Source organism: Meles meles, chromosome 1, assembly GCF_922984935.1.
Source record: "Meles meles chromosome 1, mMelMel3.1 paternal haplotype, whole genome shotgun sequence".
Taxonomy (NCBI): Eukaryota; Metazoa; Chordata; class Mammalia; order Carnivora; family Mustelidae; genus Meles; species Meles meles.
In genome coordinates, this window is record NC_060066.1 from 148,189,116 (window position 1) to 148,205,145 (window position 16,030).

Sequence of the window (16,030 nt, forward strand, 5' to 3'; positions counted from 1 at the left end):
CTTGGTTGCTTGGAAAAAGTGATGGTTCACATGAAATGAATTAGGGATCCCAGCGCTCTAGTAATAGATTGTGGAAGAAGGAAAAAACAGATAGGAAATAGACATGAAAAATGGGTCCATTAAGTAAGACTGAAAAATCCATATTCGACTCTGTTCCTCGGGAGGGCTTGCAGGACCGTCTGTTTATTAACATCCTGAAGAATCTGTTGATGAAGGGGATTCCGACACTGGAAAAGCACAGTTGTTTTTAGGCCAGGGATAGTTAGAGATGCTGTTACAGGACTGGAGTCCATGGAATAGCAATGGGGATGGTAGGTTCCAGATTGCCAGAGATGACAGGGCCACACTGAATTGTCAGGAGCAAAGTAGGTGCAATCACCACAAAGGGAAGCAAGTCTGGGATGGCTGTCCTGTGGGTGGGAATGGAAGGTGTTCCGAAGTACCTATGGAAATGGTTACCTTATGTTAGGGCAAGAGGGATGGGCAGCCACCAGGGTATTATCTGTATATATAATCAAAAGAGATTAAAAAAAAAAAGTAGATTGGCAAAAGGCTGAGGTCAGGCAACTGAATGAAAGTCTTAATCTCTTGCTCTGTTTTCAGACCTGAGCCAGTTCTAACACCCAGAATCCACTGACTGAAGGAAGTTCTGGGTCTCATGTGAAAGGAACTGCAACATTATGGCAAGTGTAGCTCCCTAGCCCTTCCTCCAAGGGGCAAGAGCGATTTACTCAGGAAACTGTACCCTAGGGGCAAAGGGGTACCCTGACCTTTCAGTGACTATTAGATACAAGGTATGAGTTGAAGTTTACAGCACCTCATGGGTCCCTGTTAAAGTGGGAATACGTAAATGTTGGGAAGCAAATAGAGTCATGCCCCAGATTCATTTCCTGGTGGGTCAGCTGGGTCCACATGCTCACCCCGTGGTCATGTACAGAGTCCTTAAATGCATAATTGAAGGGATCCATTAGAAATTGGAAGAATTCTATTGTTGTTTTCTTGATTGGCTATTGCATTAGCAAAAGCCATGTGGAAGTCCTTGAAACTATCTCGTCTGCCAAGTTAGTAAATCAAAATCAATGATTACATCCTGGGGAAAATTGCACAGATTAGTACCATTCTCATAGATTTAAAGAATGCAGGGGTGAGGATCCCCATCATTCCTCCATGCAATTCAATGGTCTAGATGAGACACAAACTAGACGGATCATGGCAGATGACAGTGGAATGCTGCCAAGTTAACAAGTGGTAGTTTCAATTGCAGCTGCCGTGCAGTCTGTGGCATATGCACGGGGGCAGGTTAACTGGATACGAGGTATGTGGTTATTGTTCTGGCAAATACGTTGTTTGCAATACCCATCAAGAAGGAGGATCAGAAGCAGCCTGCATTCATATGGATGAACAACAGCAGTCATGGTCTTGTCTTAGTGTTATGTTAATTCTCCGGCTTAATCAAAATATAGTCTGAAGGAACTGGAACTGTCTGGACATTCTGCATCATGTGTGTGCACTATATGGATAACATCACGTTAATTGGACCAAGGAACTCATTTTTATGGCAAAGGAAGTATGGTAGTGGACATAGTGAGCATAACATTCACTGGTGTAAAAAAGGCACTGACTTAGAGATGATATCCTATGAGGATGGGTACCAACTTGCAGGGTATTGTACACACTCCATATAAAAAAAAATTTATTTAGTTGAGGGGCACCTGGGTGGCTCAGTTGGTTGAGTGCCTGCCTTCGGCTCAGGTTATGATCCTGGAGTCTTGGGATCAAGCCCCGCGTTGGGCTCCCTGCTCAGGGGGGAGCCTGCTTTTGCCTCTCTTCCTTGGCTCATGTTCTCTGTCACTATCTCTGTTTCTCTTAAATCAATAAGATATTAAAATCTTTAAAAAAAAAAAGGTTTCATTTATTTGAGAGAGAGAGAACATGAGCTGGGAGACAGGCAGGGGGAGAGGGACAAGCAGACTCCCTCTGAGCAGCAATCCCCCCTCCTCGATGCAGGACTCAATTCCAGGACCCCAAGATCATGACCTGAGCCATGGTCAGACACTTAACCGACTGGGCCACCCAGGAGCCCCTGTACACACTTTAAACCAGTAGCTATTATATCAATAGGTAGAATACATGAATCCGGGAACTAAAGGGTAGATATAAAAGGGACCTAACTCATTATCAGTTCGGGAAAGCCATCTCGGGAAATTTATGTTTTGTGAGCCTAGAGCTTCTAGGCCCCAGTGCAGGGAAACTTGCACCTGGGAATACAGCAAGATTCTCAGTAAACATAAAACTATTGCCACATTACTTTGGCCTCCTTGTGGCAGGAGATAAGCCAGCATCACAAAAAGTTACTATATTGGCAGAGAAACTGACCTGATTATCATGAGAAGGAGGCAGGGATGACACATATCAGAGGCAAGGAGCAAAGTGCTTGTCACTCAAATGATCTGTTGGGACACATTTTGGTGTCCCCATACCTTATTTAACTGTAGTGGGCAAGCACAGCAACCACAGCCTGATTAGGGCAGGATAGCCCAGGGCTCAGAGACCTCAGGGTTGATCATTCGGCTTACTTTTCCGCAATCTACTTAGACCTGCAGAAGTACCAACCTGTAAGGAGGAGCATCTAGAAGGGTGATAGAGGAGGGAGATCATGACCATGACTGGACCTTGGAACAAACCACAGCTGGGGAAGCTCTCATTGGTTCTGCTACCTCTTCTCTTATACATCAGCCCAGAAAATGCGACTAACCAGAATCCTGAAGCAGCTGGACTTGAAAGAAACTTTGCTTGATATGAGAAGGAAGTGGGTCTGACCCATGTAAGGGATGGACTGCAGGGGTGGTTGTTGGCATCTTTCCCACCCACCAGCAGCTGTGTTTGGCTGCTAACAGCTCATGGCTCTACTCTTCACCAAGACTTGCCCTCAGCTGAACAGTGCCAACTCAGCTGAGAATTACACTTCCTGGGAATGAGAGGCATTAACCCTGTGGCACAATTTATGTTCCAGAGTCCCCCGAGGGACCCGGCTAAGCTAACGCTGGTTTTCAGCAGAGACCACATCCTTCTTGGCTAAGTGCTTTTGCCTAGTTGACTTCTCCTGCTCCCCTTCTGAGAGCACTCCCTTATTCAATCATTTTCAGAAGTATTTCAATCTCAAGCCCTATTTCTAGGAATTTTGACTCGAGATACCATCTTCTACTATTAACCCTGCTGGACCAATCTTTTCTTCACCCATTTTGTTCTGACTCAAACTTGGTAGTATGCACATGAAAAGTTATATAGATTGATTGAGGTTGCCAATTAAAAAAAATGACCTCCTAAAATCTCCCCTTAATTTATTAACATGACAAAGCTCTCACTCATTTTCAATTCTCAACTTTACTATAACTGGTGACCATTATTCTATTCTTGTTACTCTCTAAGGCTTTCTCTACACTGATGTCAACTATCTTTTAAAATGCCATTCTCATCATGTCACTCCCCTGATTAAACACTTTAAACATTTAGTGACCTTACACTATTTCCTGGATGAAGTCTCAAGTCTTTAATATGACATACAAGGCTTTGCTTATTGGGTTGCAATTTTGAACTGAATTGTAGTAGACTCTTCCCCCTACCATAGAGCCCACATGCCACATGCTACAGTCAGACTGAAAAGAGTCTTCTTCCCTGCATAAGGAATGCTCTGATTCAAATCCATGCTAATTCCTCTCCCTGGGATGGCTCCTCTTTCCTCTTCTAGTTGTGAATTCCTGATTATACTTTGAGACACAGATTTTTTATCAACTTTTCTGTGTAGCTGTTATTGACCAACTCTGAAGTTTTTTCCAAACTCGAGGAAGAATTAGTAAATCCTTTCTTTGTGCTCTTACAACATTAAGTACTCACCTGTGTTATGATGCTTGTCCGATTTTTTGCGATTAAACATTAATAAACATTAACATGTCTTTCTCCCCCACATAAATTAAAATTCTTCAAGGGCCATGTAATTTGTTTTTGTATCTGTACTAATGATCACATTGCTTAACATAGTACTCTTAGTCCTCTTAATATATATATACATATGTATCTATATATATCTATATATATATATTCATATATATATCTATATATGTATATATATATGAAGAATTTGGCTGGTTCTTAGATAGTTCCTCAACCTGACAGGCTGGACAGGCTGGTCAGTTCTTCTTTTTTTCTTTTCTTTTCTTTCTTTCTTTCTATTTTTTTTTTTTTTAAGATTTTACTCATTCATTTGAGGGAGAGAGAGACAGAGAGAGAGAGAGAACACAAGGGTAGGCTGAGGGGAGGAGGGAGGGAGAAGCAGAGTGCCCCCTGAGCAGGGAGCCCGACATGGGACTTGATCCCAGGGACTCTGGGATCATGACGTGAGCCAAAGGTAGATGCTCAACCAACTTAACCACCCAGGCATCCCGGATCAGTTCTATTCTAGTTCTTGTCTTTGATCATTTTCCTCTTGTTAGAGTTTTGGAAATTGAAGGGAGTCTTTGGACAACTGTCTGTTCATTTAAACCAAACAGCTGTTCACACCTTCAGTCCATTATTGTATGAGTTTAGGTAACTCTACCTGCTACACATTCACACAAGTTCATGTTCCCTGTGATTTGTAACAAACAGGGCCAAGAAATACACTTCCAAAGGGCAAGAGCAAGCCTGAAATTTAGCTCGGTAACATAAGTGCAATCCTATATTTGATCTCTGCTTGAAAGACGTAGCTAGCAAAGGAGAACAGAGAGAACACTGCTTTACCAGGATAACCCCCCACCTACTTCATAACTTCTTTACACCGTAGTCAGCCTGGAGGCCAGTTTGTCTGACTAGTGTTTCAGATTCATCTAGATTTCCATTTATACAGCAAATGGTGCTTTTTAAGTTTTCAGAGTTTTCTTAGAAGAACCATTATTTCTTTATATTTTTGAGGGGCTGGAAGTTTAAATAAATATACTTAAGAAAATCCCCAGTATATTATTAGAAATTATATTAGTGATCTTGAAATAAACAAGAAGGTAAATATGATAATAAAAGCCTCTGTGTTATAGGAAACTCAATGGTTAATGTGGCACAAAACCTGGCTATAAGGATCTGACCTGATAATTTTCATTCTTTTTCTCCAGCCACATTTCTCAGCCTTGGCTCCTCCAGCTCCCTCCGACTTCAAAAGAAACTCTGAATGAAGAAGGAGGGCACACAATAGAAGAATTGGTCTGATTATCCCCCTCTGTTTGGAAATGAGTAAAGATTATAGGTATGTTTTCTTCTTTCTGTGCTTTGGACTATGTAATGTCAATTACCTCAAGCAAAACCCCCTACTCAGGCTAATGCACAGATTTGGATCATACCAAAATTGCATAAAATTGGAAACAAGATATTAATAATAATCCATAATAGTGTGACCAAGTGGAATACATGTTTATTCTCATTGGCTTTAGCTGGTATAATAAAAAAAAGGTAAATTAGTTTAGAGATTTAAATTTAAATTTATTATATCCTGACCTTTTTTGCTCTTCTCTCACCACTTTATATTATGAATGAGGTAATTAAAAAGAGTCCTCTTCTCTTTTATTCCATTATGGCCCATTTTTGCCCCTTTAAATGTATTTGTGTGTTTGTGAATGTGTGTGTGTGTGTGTACCTTGATTATTTTAACCAATGTTTGAAAACGAAGTTGTAGTGCTAAAGGTCAAATGAGTGAATTAGCCTGACCTGGTAATTAAAAGACCATGTATGAAGCACTAACCAGAAACACTGTAGGACTTTTCGTTCTCAACCCAAAATGAAAAGGCAAAGCATAATAATCCCTTATCACCTGTGAAAATGATGTCAGGAAATGTTTTCTCAGAGTCAGCTACTGGTCAAGACTTACATCAAGTTAAACAAAATAATGAAGGATCAGGATTCTGGAAGGGCCAAAAGTTCGAACAGGAGACCTTTAGCCTTTCTGCCTGCAATGCATAATAATACTTCCTGTTTGTTTGATAGGTGCGCTCCCTGAACATAAAACCTTTATAACTTTCAAGTTAGGAACTAAGTACTCTGGTCCCATTCTTCCTGTTTAGGATGGCTGTCCACAGAAGTGAATCGATATAATTTGAACTACTGAGTGAAAACAACAACAAAAACAAAATCCTTACTGGACCAATCAACTTCAAACTGTGTCATATTAGGCTTCCAAAATATTTGGGATTGTCCGAACTACAAAAGAATTATATGTAATTATGAATGAATTTCATCCAGGTTGGTTTGCTGTTCAGATGCCTTTAATAAAGACTCCATTTCCTTACAATAGTCTAGATAGACCACACCATTCTGTATTAACCAGACATACCTTATGGCAATAAGAACGGTTGGAGATTTGACCTGAAGAATGCTTCAGTTTGAACTATTTCTGCTCACGAATAGAGAAGATTGCAGGTAAATAATGTGAAGTAATTTTCACTACTACAATAGTTTCAAAATATAGAAGATGTAAAAGAGGTGTGTTTTTTTCTTAAATGAATTGAATGATTTAGTAAGCCCCAAGCTTTAGTGGTTTGTCAGTTTTTAGCCCGTTTTTAGGTTTGACTTAGCAATGCCCCAAGAAAACAGAACAAGAAACTTGAATGCAAACCTTTCAACCAGGTAACTCTATAGTTTATAAGTGGCAATGAATGACATTTCCTCAGGAAAATCTTGGAAATTACAAGTGTTGCACGTTTTATTAATCTGTGTTTAACCTGAAGCCTAGAAACTAGTGCCCCTTTCTTCCTGTCTTCAAAATTTCTATTACCAACTGTACTATGTTGAAGTTTATATGACAGGCCATTTCAACACTTTTGTTTAGTTAAATGGAAGTGCATCACTTTTAAAGAAAAGCCCTATTGCCAAAAAATATAAACAGCCCTAACTTTGATTAATATAAATATTTAAAAACCAGAACATTCTGTTACATCTTGCAAAAACAATTCTGATGTAGCTGATGGGAAAGAAAAAGTGCTTTCATGCCTTAGACAAATCCAACAAAATACAGCTGCAGAACAAAATTTTAAGTAAATATGAATTGTTTGTCTTTTCACAGGGCTATAGTGTTTACCTAAGTGGAGTTATTTTAGAACACTTTATGTTTTATTAGCAAAAATGAAAGTTTGTTTTTTTTTTTACAATTTTAGTTCTGAAGTATTTTATTTAAATTTGAAAGTCCTCTAATTAAAAACGCCATTAAAAATTATTCCTCCTGCCCAGTTTAGCATTTTGCTAATAAGCCACTGGACAAGAGATGTGTGAAATGAATAGATGAAGAAAAACGTTGACAGCAAAAGTTCTGAGGGGGTGAAGGTAGTTTATTAGGCCCCGTTTGTCACGAATGGCCCTGCTGCACATATAAAAGCAAATCCCTCTACCTTAGAAGATTAATTCTGAAGGAGGCACTCTTGGGTCAAAGTATACATAAGCGTGTGCCTAATCTCAGAGAAATCAGGCTATTTTCTCACAGCAATTAAGCAGAGGTCTGGGGTTTCACCCACAGTGTATTTAAACACAGGATACAATTAAACCCCAACGTATTAATATCTTTGCTCTGCAAAATTGCTCAGGAAATAGATTTTGCTCTCTTTCAAATGAAAAGCAAGGCAAATTAAGAGAATAACTTGATGCTTAGCTAAGTTGCTTGAAATAAGAGTGTCGTATTTTCTTCTAATTGCAAATGTCTTCTGTACCTAAAGACAGTTGTTACTCTAGGATAGGGTTATGAAGTTTCTAGTTCCTTTGGCCTAAATAACGAACCTTAGAAGTTTGCATGAAAATGCATTGTTTTAAACTGTAATTTAATTTCTTATTGAGCATATGCTAAAAATCAACTTCTTAAAAAGAACTCACTGTTTTATAAAGAACTCACTGTCCACCACCACCAAAATGTCACAATTAGGAAGCTTTGCAACCTATGTAAAGGGTAAAAAAGTAAATGTAAATCATAAGCAATCAAGTGTTCAGAGGGACTGCTTTCTGCAGAGGTTTTTCTTAAAGCCTTTTTATTCATATACTCATCTCAAGGCAAGAGCTAATCTTCCAGAGAAAATTACTGCCAGGTTAAAACACTACTTCGAAAATGCTAAATATAAAAACAACAAAATAACTTTTATTTTTTGTGTGTCAGTTCCCTAAAGAAAAGATTTTAATAGTACAAAAGCATATGAATAAACCACCACCTTCGTTCTGATCTTGAAAACAAACAAACAAACAAACAAACTCTTCTGGTATTAAACAAATTTTACCCATATTGTAATTATTGTTACTTCTCTTTTGTCTCCCTTGAGATTAATATCCCATTTAATTGCCCAACCAAATGCTCTTTTTGAGGAGGGAAGTTGCTCTTGGAATAGGAAAGGATAGAAATAGTCTTTCATATATATAGCTGACTCAAGAGTTATTTCATTTATATAAGAGTTTCTAGCAAGATGGTTATCGGTATATGACACAGTGAGAATTCTTATCATTCATGACATATAGGCATGTTCATAGAAATTAATAAAACTGAAAGAATGAAGCAAAATTGAATCTGATGGGCAGTGGTGTGTGTGTGTGTGTGTGTGTGTGTGTGTGTGTATACACTAACATATTTTCCCACCTAATACTCCTTTGTTGCTTTTAAGAGATGAATACTTAAGGTGAAGTACAAAAGGCAATGTCCCCTTGGAACCACGCGATAAACAGCTTAGGCACTTTTTTGATATGTGCTGGGCTATGTGAGAAGGCATGCAATCTGAATTTTACGAAGGATTGTTTTAATAGGACCAATGACTTTAATAGTCTTTCTTGCTGACATCACAGGCAAATTGGTCTACTCTGTAACCTTTAAAAGTGCAGCATATCCCAAAATGAGTTACTTATTAAACAAATGTTCTTTTTTTTTGAGTGCAACTGACCTTTAAATGATTATTTCTCAGCACTTGCAACAAAGAGAATCTCACCTATCACCTTTACACTTTTGATGCTACAGTGAGTAGATCCATAACCTTTTCACAACACTTACCATGCCACACAACATGGAATTACAAACGCTAATGAGCACCTTTTCTTTTAAGGGGAAGTTGTGTTACTTTATTAAATTGTTGCAGTATACAGAAGCCATGGGAAATTCTAACAACAAATCATTATTTTTTTGATCAAGCTGAAACCATTTTAGAAAATAGAATTCCTAGGCACCAAAGTGTAATTTACTGCTAATAACAGTTTCTACGGACGTTTTCCCCCTTTGGCTTCCAGGGTGTGTGGTGTGTGGGTGGGGGGAGGGGATGGGTGATTTAAACAGTGGTATTTGACTTAAAAACATCATCTTTAGGTTCAGGCACTTACAAATATTTGCAGGCAATTTGAAATAACTTACAGACAACTAGCACAGCACCCTTTTTCACTAACTAGAAGGAAAAGCTTTGAAATTTCAGAAGTATTATTGATGGAGTATACATATATGTATACATATATACACACACACATATGTGTATGAAATATTTATATCTCCTGTGGTGTTAGAGATTATAAGATTATGCCTTCCTCAGAAACAGGCACTTTTGTAAGATGTAATGGGTATAATCAAGTCATGGTTTTCTTTATTAAATAGAGCTGGAAATTATAAATCATATTCTTCAGGAATCAAATCAAATCTAGCACATATTCGAAAGAGTTAATGTTTTCTGGGATCTCTTTACTAATGTAAGGAAATCCATGTAACTCTAAGTCCCAGTGGTCTTTCCTGGAACAGGTAACCTATTTATACTTTAGTAGAACTACTGAATCTGTTAAAGGTTTCATTAGCCTAAATATTTCCCCTCTTAAAGAAAAGCAATATTCCAATTTTGAAAAATTCTGAGAAAATTTTCTTGATCTGAAGGATTCACGTCCTGGAATAACCTAGTATGTCCATCCTTGACATACATTTTACCCGAACAGTAAGGCACAAGTACTTGCTTATGTTTTCCCCTTGCAAAACTGACCTTATTATAAAATACTGTTTTGAAAAAAATGGGGTCTTATGATTCTTGATATCAATCCTCCATAGCATATAAAGGTGTTTTCATGTGTGCATTCTCTGTCTCTCCTCTTTTCCCACATTTCTTACCAAGTGATGCTATTGGCATGAATTACAGAGAAATCTGGGAAATTTTTCCTTAATAATGAAAAATAATTTCTTGAAATAACATTCACTTACGGTTTTCTTTTCGGCTCTGATGTAGTAGTATTTTGTAAAGCATGAGAGGCAGGCAGAAGACTTCATCAGAGAAATCAAAGTTAATGTCCTTTGGAAACATTGGGCTCTGAAAGGAAAAAAAAAAAAACAATAGCAGAAATATGACTTATTGGGCTCCCCCTAGTTTAATTTACAAAAAGGCAAATCAGTTATGTTATTGGCATGTAATCACAAAGAAAAATACACAGACTTAAGACTAAACCGACTCATCGTCAAGACTTCCAGGGTCTTATTCATTAATTATGGTGGCTGCCAGCAAACAACAGAGGAAAATCAACAATGCTGGATAAAATAATCATCAAGGGCTTCTATGTCTGTAAACTATTTAAATTCTTGAAATTGAATATTTATGATGAGTGATGCTTCTTTAATGTATACCATATTTCCATCAGCTCTCGGCTCTGCCTGCCTTCGGAAAGCCCAGACGCGCCCGGTGCTTCGTTCACACCCACCTTTCACTCCGTTGCATCCTGGCCCCTTCTGCTAATACCATCCCATCAGAAAACTGGACACCCAGAGTCACTTGCTGTTTTTCCGGGGCCTACTCGTTTTCTAATACCCCTCTCATCCTTAATAATAGCGCAGTTCAATATCCTCTCCGCCTGTGCCCAGGCAGCCCCCGTGTGAAACGGCTGTGAAGTTTATTTTGCGCCCATCAGTACAATGCAAACCAGAGTGGGCTTACCTCCTCGGGGTTAGTGAACCCACGTTGTCTGTGAGCACAGACAGCACTTTGGCCCCAGATGTGCCTGGTTAACTGTACAAGCAAAGAGGATAAATCCACATAACAATACTTCATTCACCAAGGAAATCTGCAGTGGATTACAGCTTCTCTATGGTTAAGTCTGGTCTTAATTTACTGCTTTTATTCAGTTTTCAACCACAAACGAGCCCCTTATGAGGCATTCACTATGCAGAATTGACAACTCTTTTTATCTACTTGAAAAATATTTTTGGATAATAATTTATGGTTACAAAATATGTTAAGCAGTTTCAATAGTTATATTATATTCTTTCAATACTTAATGATGCAGTATCCCCTGTAAAAATGGAATGCCAGGAAATCTGGTAATTTTACATACAGTATTTATAACAACAGAGCAATTTGGCCATATAGAAACACAAATTAAAAAAAAAACACTGCATATTTCGTAGGAAGTCTTTTAAAGACATTTTTTAAGCTCTTAAATTGTATCTCAGGAGAAAATCAGACTTCAGAACAGTGTCTAAAGGCCCTCTATATGGGTGAAAAAATAATTTTGGCAAGCACTGTATTTTATTTATGGATTATTATGTTTAAAATAGCATATTTTGAACACTCTTCAGAAGGAAAAAAAAGCTGCAGCTCTCTTTGAGGACACGAGGGAGAGTTCATATGCTATTTATACTTTATACATGAAACCAAAATGTGTGGGGAAGTTTGTATTTTTTTGCCATCAAAAGTGTTCTCTTAATTTATATTCTGAATTAATGCCATCTTTTAAAAAAATCCATCTGAAGGTGCTCATTATTATTGGGCATAGAGTCCTTTTTCAAGGACTGATTGCCAGTAACTGGAACTACTCTGGAAACCCCAAATAGACTAAAAAGCATCATATCCCTTTAATAGTGGCAAGTACCAGTAACAGCGTTTGTCATTTTAGTTGTACAGCTTCTAATATTGCCAGCCTAGTGACCCTATAACCTCAAACGGAACCTATGTAAGTAAATAAGAAGGAATATATTTTATAAATGGAGACAATGGAAACAATGTGGCTGATGTTCTTTGGGATGACGGAGTTCCTTTCCATCGCTTTAGATTAATTTAAACTGCGGGTATCCAAAGCTTTATAACTTTCCTTTTGGCAGAATTTGAGCACTTTCAGACTCATTGATACTAAGGGATTCTTCCCATTGCAGAATGAACTCCCTGTAGATAAACAAAGGGAAACATTCAACTGAGGTACTTGCTGTGTTTTCCTCATTAGTGGCTACACTGTCTTGAGCAGGGAATGAGAGCTTGGGGAAAAGCATCCTTGGCATTAACAAGAAAGGACATTGCTTTTACAAGGAAGAACACTTTATAGTTTTCTAAAGCATCTCTCCTCAAGTGCCATATGTAAATCATATTAAAAAAAAACAACAACAACAAAAAACACCCACCCAAATTGTGTGTGTGCTTCGGGGGTGGGGGGAACTACGTAAACGTGCAATAGAAAAATAATGAACTGTATCACTTTGGTTAGTTAAGCAATTATGGCTTCTTTATAGACCCAAATGCAGTTTGGTTTTCATCATAAAAACAGGTGGGGTTTGCTCTTGTTTATTGTTGGTGGTGGTTTGTAATTTTGCTGGAAAGAATTCTTTATGTTCTTGTTCTTGTTATTTGAGGACGTGGCATGGTCTGCCTTTAATCTGGTAGCTAGGTTTCATTACCTTCCTAGGTGTTCTAATGAAGGTGTAAAAGAAAAGGTTAGAAAGGTGATAAATTAGACAACAGAAGCATCAGATTCAAATGCCACTTACTATAATTCCAAAATCATGTGTCAGAATGGTTTCGGTAACAATATTACAGCTCCTTTCTGTTGTTTATCTCCAACACGTTAACATGTAGGTAAGAGCAACTTCTGGAACTGAGTATAGAGCTTTGGATTTATGACAACGGTGGCGAACTAGCCTCATTAATCTGGGCAAAAATAGTTTCTGATCATCAACCATGGGTCGATGAACTCAAGATTCTGAGGAAGGCTTGGTACATTCTCCCCGAGCCATTTAGTACGCAGACCCAGAATGTTCCTCCACCATTTACACTACAGCCTGTGTACCCGGATGCTAGTCTCCTTTCTCCTTCCTCTTCCTGCCAAGCAGTATATGTGAAGTTAGAGTGGGAGGGTCATTTAACAATGAATTTCTCCATTGTATAACCATTACAAAGCTACCCAGGCTAAAAAACTTGTTGTTTTTTAAGTCACTGTGCAATTTCAAGGTTTTAATGGTCCTTAAAATATAATACCCTGTGCCATTTATTTCCTGAAGTGAAAGCTAGTGGCAGCCTTTGGAATTTATGTAAAACAAGTGGTTCAAAATAGTTTGAAGAGAGAATGAAAACTTGATAAGCAATTAATCTACCCTGAATGCTTTCCTAATGGTTTGTGCCTTTTCTTGCTGGTTAAAAAAAAAAAAAAAAAGTCCAGATATATTCGAAAGAAAATCAAAGAAAATATACATCTAGATTTTTCTATAGTGCATTTGTTAGAATGAAACCCACACACAGTGAGGCAGGAAAGACTGAACATTCAAATAATTTAAAAATAAAGGTGTTTCTGGGGCGCCTGGGTGGCTCAGTGGATTAAGCCGCTGCCTTCGGCTCAGGTCATGATCTCAGGGTCCTGGGATCGAGCCCCGCATCGGGCTCTCTGCTCCACAGGGAGCCTGCTTCCTCCTCTCTCTCTGCCTACTTGTGATCTCTCTCTGTCAAATAAATAAATAAAATCTTTAAAAAAAAAAAAATAAAGGTGTTTCTGGTTGAACAGTGGCAACTTGAATTTTTTTTTTCCCCTAAAAATTTTTTTGCCTGGAGCTATGGGAGAAGGGAAGAATTTGAAATGGGAAACTGCGTACACGAACATAGAGATGGGGCTAATTTCCTAACAGGATAATCCTGCAAGTGATACCTCGTTGAGGAAAAGAACTTGTCCTAATCTGACTGCTAATTTGTAGAGTCCCAGGCTTAAGAATTAAGGCAAGCCAGAGACATTGAGACTCAAGATTCAGCTACAAAATAGAGCTGAGCCCACTTGATGTGTCTGCCAGCCTGTGTATCACCAAGGAGCATGGCGAGAATATTTAGAAGACCTGCCGGTCTGCTGGCATATTGTCTGAGATACTGTATAGGCAGAGGTGACTCTTGTTGGAGAACCGTGTGTAGCAGACAGATTGAAGACCCAGGAATCCATAAGTAGAAGGGAATGTATCTCAGTGGTTAATGGGACCAAGAGGATGAAAATCCGGCACAGATTCATACAGGGTGTACTGTTGAGGGCTACAGATGACAAACAAGATCATGACTTTTCCCACTTATTAGAGACGATGTCTTTCTCCCTTGGCAGAGTGGAACAGTGCAAAAACGGCAAACCCAAAGATATAGAAAATCAATGAAAGGCTGAAGAGTTACATGAACAAAATTAACAGGGATAGTAACAAAGTCAGAGAGTTTACTTTTGAGCAAATGCCAAGAGTCTTAGGAGCTCCTGGAAGCTGGGACATTTCAAAAGATATTCCTTGCAGGAAAAGGATAACCATGCCTAAAATGACAAGCATGGGATCCAGCAAGATGATGTGGGTGTATGGGACTGATCCAGAGACCCTGCCTCTTTATTTCTTAGTGAAGAAGTACTAGAGGTTAGAGAACTTCATAATACCATACTTACTGCATAAGTATGGGGATTGCATACATACATACGTATATCCCTACACCTAAATTAATTGCTTGGTAAGCATATATAGGCTTACAAGTTACCAAATTCCCAAGGCATAGAACCCTTACTTAGGAACCAGGTAGAGACACCTGAAATGTGGGTGTGTAGTACTGGGCATTCTATTGTATTTTTTGGCACCAACCAAAAGACAGGCCTCGATGGAATCTGCCATACATTCTGTAACCCGGATGAGTACTGCATGCCTGTCATCTGAATGGGGTTAGTCTCTGACTGGAGTATTGCCAAGTAACCCAATTTTAGAATAGCACAAATTTTAATTATATGTTTCATTTAACTGACACCTGTCCTTGGAGGCTGTCATTAAAATCTAACAAGCTATGCTGTGGGAACTATTATTATCTATGATTTATAGATAGGCAAAAATAAATAAGGAGAAAAAAAGAAAGGCTGAGAGGTTTGGAGGAGCGGTATAATTTAAAGACTAGAAATTCCACTGGCAAAAAAGCGCATCATATCCACTACCTAGAAAACTCATAGGAAATGAAAACCCAGATCACTGAATTTCTTGTGTTTGTGGTATGATTTTACTAAATATCCATTCATCCATACCTTTATGTTGTGGGTGTAATATACCACTCCTTTCCTTGGTAAATTGGGAAAAAGTATATTTTTAAGTAAAATGGTTGAAATGGAAATGCATCAGTTTTAAAACTAAGCTGCACCAATTGTAGAATCCCCTACTATTTGTCTTGCACATTTCGTCTGCTCAAGAGGAAAAATGTGGTAAGGAAAGGTTTGGGGTGCAAAGAAAGCAAGGTAGTGTGTTGATGATTAAAGAATTTGAATAGTGGGTACATGGGGGCTCATTATACTATTCTATTTACTTTAGTGTAAAATTTGAATTTTCCATAAGAAAAATTTAAAAGAGTGGCGCCTGGGTGTCTCAGTTGGTTGAGTTGCTGCCTTTCGCTTGGATCATGATCCCAGCGTCCTGGGATCAAGCCCCGCATCAGGCTCCGTGCTTGGTGGACAGCCTGCTTCTCCCTCTCCCCCTCCCTCTGCCTGCTGCTCTGCCTACTTGTGTGCTCTCTCTCTCTGTGTCAAATAAACAAATAAATAAATCTTTTTTAAAAAAGAAAAATTTAAAAGAAATTTAATTTGGAGAGGCTTTTAGGTCTTGTACAAATTTATTTGGGAAAATTAATTCATTTTATGCTGCAAAATTTGGCTATAAACAGAACAGAACATCTTACATTAATTATATTATATTACTGTATTTATGTTAATGATCCCACTGTAATGATACTATTCCCCTAAAAATGGAAAAACCAAAAGATCTGTATATACTTTTCTACTCTCCACATTC

General features: G+C 38.3%; 2 protein-coding genes across 2 annotated transcripts in view; one reads left to right on the top strand and one right to left on the bottom strand.

Moving 5' to 3' along the window:
* Positions 1 to 5,210, top strand: part of LOC123954545 — a 194,158-nt gene extending 188,948 nt beyond the window's left edge. The window contains exon 3 of the mRNA XM_046025858.1: positions 5,142 to 5,210. Within this exon, the coding sequence (XP_045881814.1) occupies positions 5,142 to 5,197 (56 nt within the window). The 3' untranslated portion in view covers positions 5,198 to 5,210. The remainder of the gene's footprint in view (positions 1 to 5,141) is intronic.
* The window catches only part of ADGRL2 (adhesion G protein-coupled receptor L2), a 630,223-nt gene that overhangs the window by 378,525 nt on the left and 235,668 nt on the right, over positions 1 to 16,030 (bottom strand). The window contains exon 5 of the mRNA XM_046010332.1: positions 10,208 to 10,313. The gene's annotated coding sequence lies outside the window, so the exon portion shown is untranslated. The remainder of the gene's footprint in view (positions 1 to 10,207; positions 10,314 to 16,030) is intronic.